Source organism: Glandiceps talaboti, chromosome 9 (assembly GCF_964340395.1).
Source record: "Glandiceps talaboti chromosome 9, keGlaTala1.1, whole genome shotgun sequence".
Lineage (NCBI taxonomy): Eukaryota > Metazoa > Hemichordata > Enteropneusta > Spengelidae > Glandiceps > Glandiceps talaboti.
Window position 1 is genome coordinate 1,536,255 of NC_135557.1, and position 18,230 is coordinate 1,554,484.

The following is an 18,230-nucleotide window of genomic DNA, read 5'->3' on the forward strand; positions in this document are numbered from 1 at the left end:
ACATCGATGTCATACATGTAGTCTTGTAGTTTGTATCCCTACATCGATGACATACATGTAGTCTTGTAGTTTGTATCCCTACATCGATGTCATACATGTAGTCTTGTAGTTTGTATCCCTACATCGATGACATACATGTAGTCCCGTAGTTTGTATCCCTACATCGATGTCATACATGTAGTCCCGTAGTTTGTATCCCTACATCGATGTCATACATGTAGTCTTGTAGTTTGTATCCCTACATCGATGACATACATGTAGTCTTGTAGTTTGTATCCCTACATCGATGACATACATGTAGTCTTGTAGTTTGTATCCCTACATCGATGACATACATGTAGTCTTGTAGTTTGTATCCCTACATCGATGTCATACATGTAGTCCAGTAGTTTGTATCCCTACATCGATGTCATACATGTAGTCCCGTAGTTTGTATCCCTACATCGATGTCATACATGTAGTCTTGTAGTTTGTATCCCTACATCGATGTCATACATGTAGTCTTGTAGTTTGTATCCCTACATCGATGTCATACATGTAGTCCAGTAGTTTGTATCCCTACATCGATGACATACATGTAGTCCCGTAGTTTGTATCCCTACATCGATGACATACATGTAGTCTTGTAGTTTGTATCCCTACATCGATGTCATACATGTAGTCTTGTAGTTTGTATCCCTACATCGATGTCATACATGTAGTCTTGTAGTTTGTATCCCTACATCGATGACATACATGTAGTCTTGTAGTTTGTATCCCTACATCGATGTCATACATGTAGTCTTGTAGTTTGTATCCCTACATCGATGACATACATGTAGTCTTGTAGTTTGTATCCCTACATCGATGTCATACATGTAGTCTTGTAGTTTGTATCCCTACATCGATGACATACATGTAGTCTTGTAGTTTGTATCCCTACATCGATGTTGTACATGTAGTCCCGTAGTTTGTATCCCTACATCGATGTCATACATGTAGTCTTGTAGTTTGTATCCCTACATCGATGTCATACATGTAGTCCCGTAGTTTGTATCCCTACATCGATGTCATACATGTAGTCTTGTAGTTTGTATCCCTACATCGATGTCATACATGTAGTCCTGTAGTTTGTATCCCTACATCGATGTCATACATGTAGTCTTGTAGTTTGTATCCCTACATCGATGTCATACATGTAGTCTTGTAGTTTGTATCCCTACATCGATGTTGTACATGTAGTCTTGTAGTTTGTATCCCTACATCGATGTTGTACATGTAGTCCTGTAATTTATATCCCAAGGAATTTGTTGAAAGACTAAGGTATTCAGCAGTGTCATAGCATTGTTTCTTAAAAATAGCATTTTACCTTCCTATGCTGGTAGGTGGCACACTTCTCATCACATAAGTAGGCTAAATGTACATCAGTACCTTTCTTCATGCTGTGTCAATAACAGCATTAAACACTGTTGTCCAGCATACTTCAGTATGTCAGACACTAAAAAGTTGAAGTCAAAGTCCAGCAAGTCTAAGTCTTCTGCAACTGTAACTCAGTCAGGAAACCAGTGCAAGACTTCTAACAGTTTTGGTTGTTGTTGTTTCGTGTGACATGGACGAACCTTTAAATGATGTCAACATTGGCCATACATCAGATATTTCCAAAACAAGTAATACAGCCAACTAGCAGCACAACTGGCAAGTCAATTGGCTCAGGTATTCTTGCAAACACAATTGGTCCAGCAGGAATGAGGTGTGCCGGCTGCTGGTACATTGTACTTTGTTCAACCCATGCCACCTGCATGGGTGCAGTCATCTTTGTCATCATGGTAGGACATGCCGCCAACTCAGCAAGCACATGGTATGAGGAGAGGTATTTCAATGGTTAGTTCTCCTGTTCTCAGTAAGTGTTCTTGCTTTTGAGAACTTGGAACTGACGAGGGAAACCTAAATTATTTTGATTCTGACTTGTAAGCTTATTCTGAGAGTTTGACTTCAATTTCACTAACATTGTCATTTATGAACAAGTTGGTTTACAACAAGTGTGACACCCAATATAGCAACCTACCTAACAATACCAAAAGTTCAGCGGGATGGAAAATGAAGGGTTTTTAGCACAACTTAATTTGATTTCATTCAGATTTGCACAATAACTTTTATGTAGTGTTCTATCTAGAAAAACCATTCAGATTTGCACAATAACTTTTATGTAGTGTGGCTTATAATATGACTTTAACGGGTATTTATGTTATGAGAAGTGTGCCACCTATCAGCATAGTGAGAATGGCTCTACCTATAAGCATAGGAATTGAAATGCTATTGTTACAAACAATGGCAAATTTTAAAATTCTATGCCGTATGAGTTATTTCATCACCATGGCAATATTTGGAAAGAAAATAAAACATATCTAAAGTATTAAGTGAGTAGAAATTTTGAATAGAAGTATAAACTCATGAGTTCATGCACATCCACTCTTGCATTTCTAAAATAGTGGACTGTGACAGTGTACTAAAATTAAGTTTGATATTATTAACTGTATGCTGTTATTTCTTGTGTAGGAGTATCCATGGATACTGAGTGCTTCTGATGATCAAACAATTCGCATTTGGAATTGGCAGAGTAGGAATTGTGTCTGGTAAGATTATATTTCTATGTTTAGATATAATGTTGGCTGTAATCATAGTGTAAATCTTAGTGTTTATTAACATGTGTCTATTCTACACCAAGACTGTAATCATAGTGTAAATCTTAGTGTTTATTAACATGTGTCTATTCTACACCAAGACTATAATCATAGTGTAAATCTTAGTGTTTATTAACATGTGTCTATTCTACACCAAGACTATAATCATAGTGTAAATCTTAGTGTTCATTAACATGTGTCTATTCTACACCAAGACTGTAATCATAGTGTAAATCTTAGTGTTTATTAACATGTGTCTATTCTACACCAAGACTGTAATCATAGTGTAAATCTTAGTGTTCATTAACATGTGTCTATTCTACACCAAGACTGTAATCATAGTGTAAATCTTAGTGTTTATTAACATGTGTCTATTCTACACCAAGACTATAATCATAGTGTAAATCTTAGTGTTTATTAACATGTGTCTATTCTACACCAAGACTATAATCATAGTGTAAATCTTAGTGTTCATTAACATGTGTCTATTCTACACCAAGACTATAATCATAGTGTAAATCTTAGTGTTCATTAACATGTGTCTATTCTACACCAAGACTGTAATCATAGTGTAAATCTTAGTGTTTATTAACATATGTCTATTCTACACCAAGACTGTAATCATAGTGTAAATCTTAGTGTTTATTAACATGTGTCTATTCTACACCAAGACTGTAATCATAGTGTAAATCTTAGTGTTTATTAACATGTGTCTATTCTACACCAAGACTATAATCATAGTGTAAATCTTAGTGTTGAATATCATAACTAGGCAAAGCCCATAAGCTCACGCAGGGTAGATTCATTTGTGACCGGCTGCCTGGGCCAGGGTTGATACACTTGATTTGGGTCATTTTCCAGGGGTATTGACCATCAAAATTTATTTTATTAAATGACATCTAAATCTCTGACATGGACGAGAAGTAAAGAAAGTCAACACTCTATGCAGTTCTTGGTTTCAAATACCATCATAGCCATTAGATTAAAATATTGTTCATTTATAATCAGCCAACTTATATTATATTATGTTTTGACTTTTGTTGACATGTTGCCAAATATCACAATTTCTCAATTCAACTCAATGATTTAGGAATGTTACTGTACCAACAAACATACGAAAGTAGTTATTCTTTTTTGAACATGTAAAAAAATCAATATTAATTAATTATATAAATAGAACCCGCTATGTCATCATATCAGTGGTCCGTATCGCGTACCGCCTTGCATCAAACTTCCAAATAGTCTAACAATTTCTCCTTGAGGTACAGTGATGCCTCGATACTCGTTACAATGTTACGATAATCGTGCCAACAGGCCTACTGTTACAATATTGCAATGCATGATGTCGCCTATTCTATATGACGATACGGTTGCGCGTGGAGAATACACGTAGTACATGTACATGTATATGGAAGGCGCATGCGTAGTCACTGTGTGCCGCAATGCATTCTTGGGAGAACCACCAATTTTTTTCCGCATAGTATATACGACGTGCATGCGTACTAGTCATTGAGCTGCTACGCGAGCTATTAACATGTGTCTATTCTACACCAAGACTGTAATCATGGTGTAAATCTTGGTGTATTCACTGATATCGTACTGTTTATGTTACAGGATATCTGCCTTGTCATGTATTCACTGATATCATACATGTTCAAACTTTGAACGGTTTGAAACACTCAACAATCTCAACTACATGTAGTTGCCCATTGATAAACACCTGCTCCAGTTAATCAGGGTTATCTGCTATCACTAGCAACTTGGTTTTACTGACATTCATTTCTAGCATGTTTGGTTGACACCAGTTCTGAAAAATAATGATATTTTCGAAGTAAATCTGCTCACAGCGAGCTTGCCCTTTTGGATGCCAAGGTCTCATGATACATTTGCCAGCATCTTGGAAAATGCATGCATTCCCTGTAGTTCAGAAACTTTGTGATGTATGATGTCCAACTAGTAATTAAAAGTATTTTTTAGAGTAAACGTGAACATGAAACTAATGATCAGATTTAACATTGCCACTTTGTCCAACGGTACATTAAAGGCACTGTCATCTTGGTGGGTCCAATGGTACATTAAAGGCACTGTCATCTTGGTGGGTCCAACGGTACATTAAAGGCACTGTCATCTTGGTGGGTCCAATGGTACATTAAAGGCACTGTCATCTTGGTGGGTCCAACGGTACATTAAAGGCACTGTCATCTTGGTGGGTCCAATGGTACATTAAAGGCACTGTCATCTTGGTGGGTCCAACGGTACATTAAAGGCACTGTCATCTTGGTGGGTCCAACGGTACATTAAAGGCACTGTCATCTTGGTGGGTCCAACGGTACATTAAAGGCACTGTCATCTTGGTGGGTCCAACGGTACATTAAAGGCACTGTCATCTTGGTGGGTCCAACGGTACATTAAAGGCAATGTCATCTTGGTGGGTCCAACGGTACATTAAAGGCACTGTCATCTTGGTGGGTCCAACGGTACATTAAAGGCACTGTCATCTTGGTGGGTCCAACGGTACATTAAAGGCACTGTCATCTTGGTGGGTCCAACGGTACATTAAAGGCAATGTCATCTTGGTGGGTCCAATGGTACATTAAAGGCACTGTCATCTTGGTGGGTCCAACGGTACATTAAAGGCAATGTCATCTTGGTGGGTCCAACGGTACATTAAAGGCACTGTCATCTTGGTGGGTCCAACGGTACATTAAAGGCACTGTCATCTTGGTGGGTCCAACGGTACATTAAAGGCAATGTCATCTTGGTGGGTCCAACGGTACATTAAAGGCACTGTCATCTTGGTGGGTCCCAGGGTGAAATTTGAAATGGGTCCCATCAAAATGTATTGCATCCCTGATATGAAATAACACATTAACATGAACCCTGTTATGTATAAATGTTTTCATTTTATCATCAGTGTGTTAACTGGTCATAACCACTATGTGATGTGTGCTAATTTTCATCCATCTGAAGACCTAGTAGTGTCTGCATCTCTTGATCAAACAGTCCGTGTGTGGGACATCTCTGGACTAAGAAAAAAAAATGTAGCACCAGGTCCTGGTGGTCTTGAGGAACACCTTAAGGCTCCCGGACAGATGGACTTATTTGGTACATCAGATGCAGTGGTGAAACATGTCTTAGAGGTTAGTACATCAAATGAACTTCTTAGGTTCAGTAGTGCTATAGGCATGGAAAAGTGTCTGTCTGTCTGTCTGTGTCTGATTGATTGTGTGTGTGTGTGTGTGTGTGTGTGTGTGTGTGTGTGTGTGTGTGTGTGTGTGTGTGTGTGTGTGTGTGTGTGCGTGCGTGCGTGCGTGCGTGCGTGCGTGCGTGCGTGCGTGTGAGTGAACAACTTAAAGTCAAAAACCGCTGGACCGATTGCCATGATATTTGGTGAGTACATTACCTTGGGTGTCTAGTTGGGAAATTCTTCAAATCAAAATGATCTTACCAGCGTTGTGATTTGGTTAAAAAAATGTCATTTTTGGTCAAAAACTTTAAATTCAAAAACTTTTTTTCTGAAATGTGGTGGGAACATTCCTCCGAGTGGTTAGATTTAGAATTGTTCATAACACGATAATCTCATCAGTGATATGCAAATTAGGTCTGAAAATGTGTGTTTTTGGTGAAAATTCTATTATTCCAAATTACAGATTGAGCAGAAATTAATGGGGATGCTTCTGGGGATGTGTAGATGAAGGTGTATTCACAACATGATGATTTCCATTGACAATATGCAAATTAAATCTGAAAATCTCAGTATTGGTCAAAAAAGTTATATCTTGATGAAAACTGCATGGGGGGGGGGGGGGACTTGTTTGGGATGCAGGGATTACACTAGACTTTGAAACCAGTGAGTCCCAGGGACCCATCACTAGACTTTGAAACCAGTGAGTCCCGAGTCCCAGGGACCCATCACTAGACTTTGAAAGCAGTGAGTCCCAGGGACCCATCACTAGACTTTGAAACCAGTGAGTCCCAGGGACCCATCACTAGACTTTGAAACCAGTGAGTCCCAGGGACCCATCACTAGACTTTGAAACCAGTGAGTCCCAGGGACCCATCACTGCTGAAAATATGGGGTCCCTTTAAAAGAAAAGGGTCCTATTTTACTATCATTTATTATCACTCATATCCACACAAATGTCTTCATAAACATTCATTCTTAATAAATCCACACATACACATCGCCAAGTACACTATGTTAATAAATACCTTTTATTTTGAATGCATGTGTTGTTATATGTGTTCATCAGTACAATGATGCACACTAAAATTAAATACTTTCCAGTACACTTTCCAGTACATAATATGTTACATATTTAGTTATCAACTTGAGGTAAGTACTTCACACATGGAAGTTCCAATCGACATTTCACTATGTGGTCATGGAGGTGGCCATATTTGTTTACATTCTCACTACTGTTAAAAACCTTGTGTCAGCACATTGGGAACTTTACATCTGTCTTACAAAACATATAAATATTCATAAAAATGCACTTACTAAAGTTGATTTGTGTTGATCATGCGTGTAAAAGAAAAATTACTGATCGCATGGGTGATCGATGTTCTTAGTAGAGATGTTTCAGAGAAACTCATGCGAGGTATTTGAGTAAAGAAACCCTTCATGGTTGCAATCGATATGATGCAGATTGAAGTTCTGTCTGCCTCTGATAGCTACAAATTCCATTGTCAAACGAATCAAAGTCTTTTGTGGATGAACAGAAGTGGAGATCGTCGCATGAAAATGCTCCACAAGTGTCAAAATGTATGCAAATTGCGACATTTTTCCCACACTTGCTACAATGTTTGATGACATCACCGACAATGGAAAACCCCAGCATGCATTATTACTACGTACATGTGTCGGTGTGAAAGATACCGACATCATAGTCGATGTCGCATCAGGCGTCAACGTCATGTACGATCAGTTCACACATTCTTTACTCATAAATTACACTTTCATACATCTGGTGTGAGATCGGTCTTTTTCTTTTCCTTGTTTGACCAGACTTTTTATTGTCTTTATAAAGACTTTCTCATTTGAACGAAATACATTGTCACTGCATTGAACATAGATAGTGATGGCAACTGCTGGTGAAAATTGAAGTCAAATGCATTTCGTCCCGGTTGGGGTGTAACCCGTTAACGTGTACCCTGGGGATGGTTTTGTGTGTGTGTGTGTGTTTTTTTTTCCATTTTTTTTCCATTTTTTTTTTTTTGGGGGGGGGGGGTTGGTTATTCTGCAATTATTGTTCAAACGTATTGAGAAAACAGGCCCTAGCAACCATGACCATGCCCTTAGCAACAGTAAAATGTTGATGCATATTACAAAGATAACAAGGATGGGTAGGTAAGTGAATAAAGACTTTAAATGTATGCAAATATGCCCAGCAACAAGACCATGCCCATAGCAACAGCCAAATGATGGTTTATATTGGAAAGATGAAAACTGGGAAGGGTAGGCAAATGAATAAAAATTCAAAAAAATATGCAAATATGCATAGCAACAAGACTACACCCATAGCAACAGTCAAACAGTGATGTTTATTACAAAGATAACAATAGAGATGGTTAGGCAAGTGCATAAACATCAAAAAAGTGAAATGCAAATATGGCTAACATCAAGACTTTGCCATGGCAGCAGTCAAATGATAGCATATATAGTAAAGATAACAACAGGGCTGGATAGACAACCAGATAAACATAAACTAAAAATGTACAGTTGCGCTACATTGCCATTGGCACTTTTTATGTACTAGCAACCTCTACCCCATCCCCCGAGGAATACTGTAATTATTGTGTGTTTTTATTGTGTACAGGGTCATGATAGGGGAGTCAACTGGGTGTCATTTCATCCAACTATGCCATTGATAGTGTCAGGTGCTGATGATAGATACATCAAACTATGGAGAATGAATGGTAAGTGTCAGGTGCTGATGATAGATACATCAAACTATGGAGAATGAATGGTAAGTGTCAGGTGCTGATGATAGATACATCAAACTATGGAGAATGAATGGTAAGTGTCAGGTGCTGATGATAGATACATCAAACTATGGAGAATGAATGGTAAGTGTCAGGTGCTGATGATAGATACATCAAACTATGGAGAATGAATGGTAAGTGTCAGGTGCTGATGATAGATACATCAAACTATGGAGAATGAATGGTAAGTGTCTGGTGCTGATGATAGATACATCAAACTGTGGAGAATGAATGAATGGTAAGTGTCAGGTGCTGATGATAGATACATCAAACTATGGAGAATGAATGGTAAGTGTCAGGTGCTGATGATAGATATATCACACTATGGAGAATGAATGGTAAGTGTCTGGTGCTGATGATAGATACATCAAACTATGGAGAATGATAGGTAAGTGTCAGGTGCTGATGATAGATACATCAAACTATGGAGAATGAATGGTAAGTGTCTGGTGCTGATGATAGATACATCAAACTATGGAGAATGAATGGTAAGTGTCTGGTGCTGATGATAGATACATCAAACTATGGAGAATGAATGGTAAGTGTCTGGTGCTGATGATAGATACATCAAACTATGGAGAATGAATGGTAAGTGTCAGGTGCTGATGATAGATACATCAAACTATGGAGAATGAATGGTAAGTGTCTGGTGCTGATGATAGATACATCAAACTATGGAGAATGAATGGTAAGTGTCTGGTGCTGATGATAGATACATCAAACTATGGAGAATGAATGGTAAGTGTCTGGTGCTGTTGATAGATACATCAAACTATGGAGAATGAATGGTAAGTGTCAGGTGCTGATGATAGATACATCAAACTATGGAGAATGAATGGTATGTGTCTGGTGCTGATGATAGATACATGAAACTATGGAGAATGAATGGTAAGTGTCTGGTGCTGATGATAGATACATCAAACTATGGAGAATGAATGGTAAGTGTCAGGTGCTGATGATAGATACATCAAACTATGGAGAATGAATGGTAAGTGTCAGGTGCTGATAGATACATCAAACTATGGAGAATGAATGGTAAGTGTCTGGTGCTGATGATAGATACATCAAACTATGGAGAATGAATGGTAAGTGTCTGGTGCTGATGATAGATACATCAAACTATGGAGAATGAATGGTAAGTGTCTGGTGCTGATGATAGATACATCAAACTATGGAGAATGAATGGTAAGTGTCTGGTGCTGATGATAGATACATCAAACTATGGAGAATGAATGGTAAGTGTCTGGTGCTGATGATAGATACATCAAACTATGGAGAATGAATGGTAAGTGTCTGGTGCTGATGATAGATACATCAAACTATGGAGAATGAATGGTAAGTGTCTGGTGCTGATGATAGATACATCAAACTATGGAGAATGAATGGTAAGTACCTCTATGAATGATACGTCTCTTTCAGACTTTACCCCTCCCTTGCAATGAATGGTAATGAATGATAAATCCCTTTCTGACCAACATGTACGTTTGTTTGTAGATGCCAAGGCATGGGAAGTGGATACATGTCGTGGACATTACAACAATGTATCCTGTGTAATATTTCATCCAAGACAAGAATTAATTGTTAGTAACTCAGAAGATAAAAGTATCAGAGTTTGGGATATGTCCAAAAGGTGAGTTAACAGTTAACTGTGTTTTTAGTCCCCGCTGGACGAAGTCCGGGACGGGGACTTATGGATTGGGTTCTGTCTGTCCGCAGCCATTTCTTGGAGATGCCTGGACCGATTTTTTTCAAACTTGGTACAGGGGCAACATACAATAGCATACATATGCACGTCAATTTGTTTCATGATACGATCCAATATGGCCGCCTAGCAGCCATTTTGTTTGCAAATTTTCCCTGTCTAAAGCCATAACTCAGACATGCTTGAACAGATCTCATTCAAAGTTGGTATTAGGACATGTGCATATCCATTTTCGTCGTGATACAATCCCCCATACCCGACCTATCATTTATTGTTGTAGGCATGTTCCATGTCCAACAAGCAGACACAACATATCTAAGTCTGTTTGATTTAGGTTCACAAGTGTTGTTGCGTGATCAGAGTAGTGATAATTCCTTAAAACCCAATCATAGCGGGGACTATGTCATTCTCAATGGCTTGTTAACTCATAAACTACCATGGCAAATATACACTGTACATGCTAAGTCAGTAGTTAACTCATCTCTACAGTGTTACGAACCGAAAATTTAGAGAAGCCAAATAGCGCACAATTAAATACTTTCCCCACAACTTCCAGTCGAAACAACATACGGTCAAACACAGGACACTACACAGCATTACACTTAACAACTATCTTATTTAATTCCGTTGTAATGAAACAAAATATACTATAATAATAAGGCTTGAAAGTGTACATGTATTACAGGGTTTACAAACTTATAAACTAAAAGGGTTCCAAATGTTCTATATATATCAAAATGTCCGGTTATCAAACTTAACTGGTGACTTGACTCGCGACTTTTAGTCTTACTGGTGGTGCACACAAACTGTTACCGAGTACCGAGCCGAGGACGGCGAGTTGAGTGTTGAAGGCGGCTACGTGGGGCAAACTTCTACTCACGGTTCCTCCGTTGTACAGGTCCTCGAAGTATTTCTCCAGACTTTGACGTCAATGTCCGCACCATTTATACCATACGTCAGGGTCCGCTTACTCTAAGCAATGTCCAACTTTACAGGAGAACGACACTTCTCCGGACAGCTACAGTGAAGACGGGCCTCCCTTGATGAAACCACTGAGAAAACTTCAGGAACGAGCCGTGGACTGCCTCAACTCCCACCAATTGTAGAACAGCCGACGTGGCACTGTATTCCTCGCTATTTAAAGACTATGTTAATTAACAGTAGGTGAATACACCTGGTCATTAAAATAATGCATAACAAATAAGACAGGTGGTTTAGGAACCAACCAATAAATACTCTTTATCGTCACACCTCCACCCCCCTAGAAAAAAAAGAAATTTTACGAAAAGTAAAGTTTTCTTTTTTACACAAATTACAAATACCAGGGGGTCTTTGTGAAATCATACATTCCTCCTAGGGTTAACTGTAAAGATGTGTACAATACATACAATACATGTTTAAGTTATTCTTAACTACACCCTAGACAGAGCATCGGCAATTACATTTTCTAACAAACATGTACACAATAACAACTTTTCCAGTCAATTTGCAAATAGTACCCAAGAATGAAGCACATCAAAGATCAACCTGATGTAAATCTTGTGTAGTGAATATGTCGTGATTTCCTTATTTACCACTATATACCTCATCCACTGTCATTCATTTTTTGATTTTGTTATTCTGAGAATGTCTTCTTCTAACATCTGACACAATAGCATAGCATAGTATAGCATAGCATAGCATAGCGTAGCATAGCGTAGCATAGCGTAGCATAGCATAGCATTTCTATCTTTCTCTTAACTCCATTTCTCTATCTCTTTGCTCTCTTTCGATATCTCTTTCTCTTGCTAGAAACCTCAACTTTTCCTTTTCCAACTCTATTTTCGCTAACGCCAATGTTTGACCGTACACACAATACAATTATACAATCCAGGATACTGAATGGCTATGTTTAGTTCGTTCCCGGACAAGCCCCCATTTTGTTACGAACCGAAAATTTAGAGAAGCCAAATAGCGCACAATTAAATACTTTCCCCACAACTTCCAGTCGAAACAACATACGGTCAAACACAGGACACTACACAGCATTACACTTAACAACTATCTTATTTAATTCCGTTGTAATGAAACAAAATATACTATAATAATAAGTCTTGAAAGTGTACATGTATTACAGGGTTTACAAACTTATAAACTTAAAGGGTTCCAAATGTTCTATATATCAAAATGTTCGGTTATCAAACTTGACTGGCGACTTGACTCGCGACTTTTAGTCTTACCGGTGGTGCACACAAACTGTTACCGAGTACCGAGCCGAGGACGGCGAGTTGAGTGTTGAAGACGGCTACGTGGGACAAACTTCTACTCACAGTTCCTCCGTTGTACCGAACGGCCCTCTAAGTATTTATCTCCAAACTTTGACATCAATGTCCGCACCATTTATACCATACGTCAGGGTCCGCTTACTCTCAGCAATGTCCAACTTTACAGGAGAACGACACTTCTCCGGACAGCTACAGTGAAGACTGGCCTCCCTTGACGAAACCACTGAGAAAACTTCAGGAACGAACCGTGGACTGCCTCAACTCCCACCAATTGTAGAACAGCCGACGTGGCACTGTATTCCTCGCTATTTAAAGACTATGTTAATTAACAGTAGGTGAATACACCTGGTCATTAAAATAATGCATAACAAATAAGACAGGTGGTTTAGGAACCAACCAATAAATACTCTTATCGTCACAACAGAGTTAGTTCATATCTATACAGAGTTAGTTCATATCTGTACTGAGTTAGTTCATATCTATACAGAGTTAGTTCATATCTATACGGAGTTAGTTCATATCTATACAGAGTTAGTTCATATCTATACTGAGTTAGTTCATATCTATACGGAGTTAGTTCATATCTATACAGAGTTAGTTCATATCTATACTGAGTTAGTTCATATCTATACTGAGTTAGTTCATATCTGTACTGAGTTAGTTCATATCTGTATAGAGTTAGATCATATCTAGCAGCCATTTTGTTTGCAAATTTTCCCTGTCTAAAGCCATAACTCAGACATGCTTTAACAGATCTCATTCAAAGTTGGTATTAGGACAGTGTTCTATGACATACATGTGCATATTCATTGTTATCATGATACGATCCAATATGGCTGCCTAGCAGCCATTTTGTTTGCGAATTTTCCATGTCCAAAGCCATAACTCAGACATGCTTGAACAGATCTCATTCAAAGTTGGTATTAGGACAGTGTTCTATGACATACATGTGCATATCCATTTTCATTGTGATACGATCCAATATGGCTGACTGGCAGCCATTTTGTTTGCAAATTTTCCATGTCCAAAGCCATAACTCAGACATGCTGAACAGATCTCATTCAAAGTTGGTGTTAGGACAGTGTTCTATGACATACATGTGCATATTCATTGTTGTCATGATATGATCCAATATGGCCACCTGGCAGCCATTTTATTTGCAAATTTTCCATGTCCAAAGCCATAACTCAGACATGCTTGAACAGGTCCCCCCCACCCCCATACCCAACCCATCCTTTATTGTTGAATGGTTTATTCCATCATGTCATCTTGAAGAGTAGGCATGTTCCATGTCCAACGAGCAGACACAACATATCTAAGTCTGTTTGATTTAGGTTCATAAGTGTTGTTGCGTGATCAGAGTAGTGATATCAAGAAAATGACAACATAAACTGCCAGTTCCTTAAAACCCAAACATAGTGGGGACTCTGTCATTCTCAGTGACTTGTTTCATATCTGTACTGAGTTAGATCATATCTGTACTGAGTTAGTTCATATCTTTACTGACTTATTTCATATCTGTACTGAGTTAGATCATATCTGTACTGAGTTAGATCATATCTGTACTGAGTTAGTTCATATCTGTACTGAGTTAGATCATATCTATACTGAGTTAGTTCATATCTGTACTGAGTTAGTTCATATCTGTACTGAGTTAGTTCATATCTGTACTGAGTTAGTTCATATCTGTACTGAGTTAGATCATATCTGTACTGAGTTAGTTCATATCTGTACTGAGTTAGATCATATCTATACTGAGTTAGTTCATATCTGTACTGAGTTAGTTCATATCTTTACTGATTTATTTCATATCTGTACTGAGTTAGTTCATATCTATACTGAGTTAGTTCATATCTATACTGAGTTAGTTCATATCTATACTGAGTTAGTTCATATCTATACTGAGTTAGTTCATATCTGTACTGAGTTAGTTCATATCTATACTGAGCTAGTTTATATCTATACTGAGCTAGTTTATATCTATACAGAGTTAGTTCATATCTATACAGAGTTAGTTCATATCTATACTGAGTTAGTTCATATCTGTACTGAGTTAGTTCATATCTATACTGAGCTAGTTTATATCTATACTGAGCTAGTTTATATCTATACTGAGCTAGTTTATATCTATACTGAGTTCATGTCTATTTTGTTGTTGTTTCCAGGACTGGAGTGCAGACTTTCCGTCGTGAACATGACAGATTCTGGATTATTACTGCCCATCCTTCTCTCAATCTCTTTGCTGCTGGTAAGCAACTCTAATATTTCACTGTATTATTAATAACAACCATGTCCCATAAGTCACCAGTTCAACTTAGTTATGTAATTGTAATAATGTGTCTTCAAAAATCAATATTGTGATTGCTGTGATGTAAAATTATTTTCATCTTGTACAACAGTTCTTTGTAACTTCAACTCCCATTGAAGCATGCAATCCATTACAGCCTCTGAAAGCAGATAGCAGTCTTTGTGGTACCAGGTCCCCAAATACTGAAAAGCAGATAGCAGTCTTTGTGGTACCAGGTCCCCAAATACTGAAAGCAGATAGCAGTCTTTGTGGTACCAGGTCCCCAAATACTGAAAGCAGATAGCAGTCTTTGTGGTACCAGGTCCCCAAATACTGAAAGCAGATAGCAGTCTTTGTGGTACCAGGTCCCCAAATACTGAAAGCAGATAGCAGTCTTTGTGGTACCAGGTCCCCAAATACTGAAAGCAGATAGCAGTCTTTGTGGTACCAGGTCCCCAAATACTGAAAAGCAGATAGCAGTCTTTGTGGTACCAGGTCCCCAAATACTGAAAAGCAGATAGCAGTCTTTGTGGTACCAGTTCCCCAAATACTGAAAAGCAGATAGCAGTCTTTGTGGTACCAGGTCCCCAAATACTGAAAAGCAGATAGCAGTCTTTGTGGTACCAGGTCCCCAAATACTGAAAAGCAGATAGCAGTCTTTGTGGTACCAGGTCCCCAAATACTGAAAAGCAGATAGCAGTCTTTGTGGTACCAGGTCCCCAAATACTGAAAAGCAGATAGCAGTCTTTGTGGTACCAGGTCCCCAAATACTGAAAAGCAGATAGCAGTCTTTGTGGTACCAGTTCCCCAAATACTGAAAAGCAGATAGCAGTCTTTGTGGTACCAGGTCCCCAAATACTGAAAAGCAGATAGCAGTCTTTGTGGTACCAGGTCCCCAAATACTGAAAGCAGATAGCAGTCTTTGTGGTACCAGGTCCCCAAATACTGAAAAGCAGATAGCAGTCTTTGTGGTACCAGGTCCCCAAATACTGAAAAGCAGATAGCAGTCTTTGTGGTACCAGGTCCCCAAATACTGAAAAGCAGATAGCAGTCTTTGTGGTACCAGGTCCCCAAATACTGAAAAGCAGATAGCAGTCTTTGTGGTACCAGGTCCCCAAATACTGAAAAGCAGATAGCAGTCTTTGTGGTACCAGGTCCCCAAATACTGAAAAGCAGATAGCAGTCTTTGTGGTACCAGGTCCCCAAATACTGAAAAGCAGATAGCAGTCTTTGTGGTACCAGGTCCCCAAATACTGAAAAGCAGATAGCAGTCTTTGTGGTACCAGGTCCCCAAATACTGAAAGCAGATAGCAGTCTTTGTGGTACCAGGTCCCCAAATACTGAAAAGCAGATAGCAGTCTTTGTGGTACCAGGTCCCCAAATACTGAAAAGCAGATAGCAGTCTTTGTGGTACCAGGTCCCCAAATACTGAAAAGCAGATAGCAGTCTTTGTGGTACCAGGTCCCCAAATACTGAAAAGCAGATAGCAGTCTTTGTGGTACCAGGTCCCCAAATACTGAAAGCAGATAGCAGTCTTTGTGGTACCAGGTCCCCAAATACTGAAAAGCAGATAGCAGTCTTTGTGGTACCAGGTCCCCAAATACTGAAAAGCAGATAGCAGTCTTTGTGGTACCAGGTCCCCAAATACTGAAAAGCAGATAGCAGTCTTTGTGGTACCAGGTCCCCAAATACTGAAAAGCAGATAGCAGTCTTTGTGGTACCAGGTCCCCAAATACTGAAAGCAGATAGCAGTCTTTGTGGTACCAGGTCCCCAAATACTGAAAAGCAGATAGCAGTCTTTGTGGTACCAGGTCCCCAAATACTGAAAAGCAGATAGCAGTCTTTGTGGTACCAGGTCCCCAAATACTGAAAAGCAGATAGCAGTCTTTGTGGTACCAGGTCCCCAAATACTGAAAAGCAGATAGCAGTCTTTGTGGTACCAGGTCCCCAAATACTGAAAAGCAGATAGCAGTCTTTGTGGTACCAGATCCCCAAATACTGAAAAGCAGATAGCAGTCTTTGTGGTACCAGGTCCCCAAATACTGAAAAGCAGATAGCAGTCTTTGTGGTACCAGGTCCCCAAATACTGAAAAGCAGATAGCAGTCTTTGTGGTACCAGGTCCCCAAATACTGAAAGCAGATAGCAGTCTTTGTGGTACCAGGTCCCCAAATACTGAAAAGCAGATAGCAGTCTTTGTGGTACCAGGTCCCCAAATACTGAAAAGCAGATAGCAGTCTTTGTGGTACCAGGTCCCCAAATACTGAAAAGCAGATAGCAGTCTTTGTGGTACCAGGTCCCCAAATACTGAAAAGCAGATAGCAGTCTTTGTGGTACCAGGTCCCCAAATACTGAAAAGCAGATAGCAGTCTTTGTGGTACCAGATCCCCAAATACTGAAAAGCAGATAGCAGTCTTTGTGGTACCAGGTCCCCAAATACTGAAAAGCAGATAGCAGTCTTTGTGGTACCAGGTCCCCAAATACTGAAAAGCAGATAGCAGTCTTTGTGGTACCAGGTCCCCAAATACTGAAAAGCAGATAGCAGTCTTTGTGGTACCAGGTCCCCAAATACTGAAAAGCAGATAGCAGTCTTTGTGGTACCAGGTCCCCAAATACTGAAAAGCAGATAGCAGTCTTTGTGGTACCAGGTCCCAGCCTGCAGCTAGGTTGACAATCATAATTGAAATCTTACCTTGCCTAAGGACTTTAGTCTTTCAGAAACTAATGGTTGTGGCAAGACTTGAACCTATAGCTTGATTCTAAGTTGGTCATTGTAACCATTCAACCATCCTGACATTTGTAACTGTGTTTTATGTACAGGTCATGACAGTGGAATGATCATATTTAAGTTAGAACGTGAGAGACCCGCCTATGCTGTATATGGTAATATCTTGTATTATGTCAAAGACAGATACCTTAGAAAACTAGACTTTACTACATCTAAAGATGTGCCAGCAATGCAGTTAAGAGGTGGTACTAAAACTGCACCTTACAGTATGTCTTACAACCCAGCTGAAAATGCTGTTATTCTGTGTAATGTAAGTATTCTAGTATTAGGTCACTAGTTTTCAATCTTAGACAGAAGACAACTACAGTACCTCATTCTTATTAAATGTTTGACATCTACAGTACCTCACTCTTATTAAATGTTTGATATCTACAGTACCTCATTCTTATCAAATGTTTGACAACTACAGTACCTCACTCTTATTAAATGTTTGACATCTACAGTACCTCACTCTTATCAAATGTTTGACATCTACAGTACCTCATTCTTATCAAATGTTTGACAACTACAGTACCTCACTCTTATTAAATGTTTGACATCTACAGT

At 39.0% G+C, this 18,230-nt stretch overlaps 1 protein-coding gene across 2 annotated transcripts in view; it reads left to right on the top strand.

Moving 5' to 3' along the window:
* LOC144439675 (coatomer subunit alpha-like) overlaps positions 1 to 18,230 on the top strand; it is an 83,411-nt gene that overhangs the window by 12,996 nt on the left and 52,185 nt on the right. The window contains exons 4-9 of one of the 2 annotated variants that reach the window (XM_078128908.1): positions 2,536 to 2,612; positions 5,575 to 5,800; positions 8,480 to 8,579; positions 10,140 to 10,275; positions 14,777 to 14,859; positions 17,717 to 17,934. In XM_078128908.1, the coding sequence (XP_077985034.1) occupies positions 2,536 to 2,612; positions 5,575 to 5,800; positions 8,480 to 8,579; positions 10,140 to 10,275; positions 14,777 to 14,859; positions 17,717 to 17,934 (840 nt within the window). Of the gene's footprint in view, positions 1 to 2,535; positions 2,613 to 5,574; positions 5,801 to 8,479; positions 8,580 to 10,013; positions 10,031 to 10,139; positions 10,276 to 14,776; positions 14,860 to 17,716; positions 17,935 to 18,230 lie in introns of those variants that run through there. The other variant, XM_078128909.1, reaches the window with a different exon arrangement.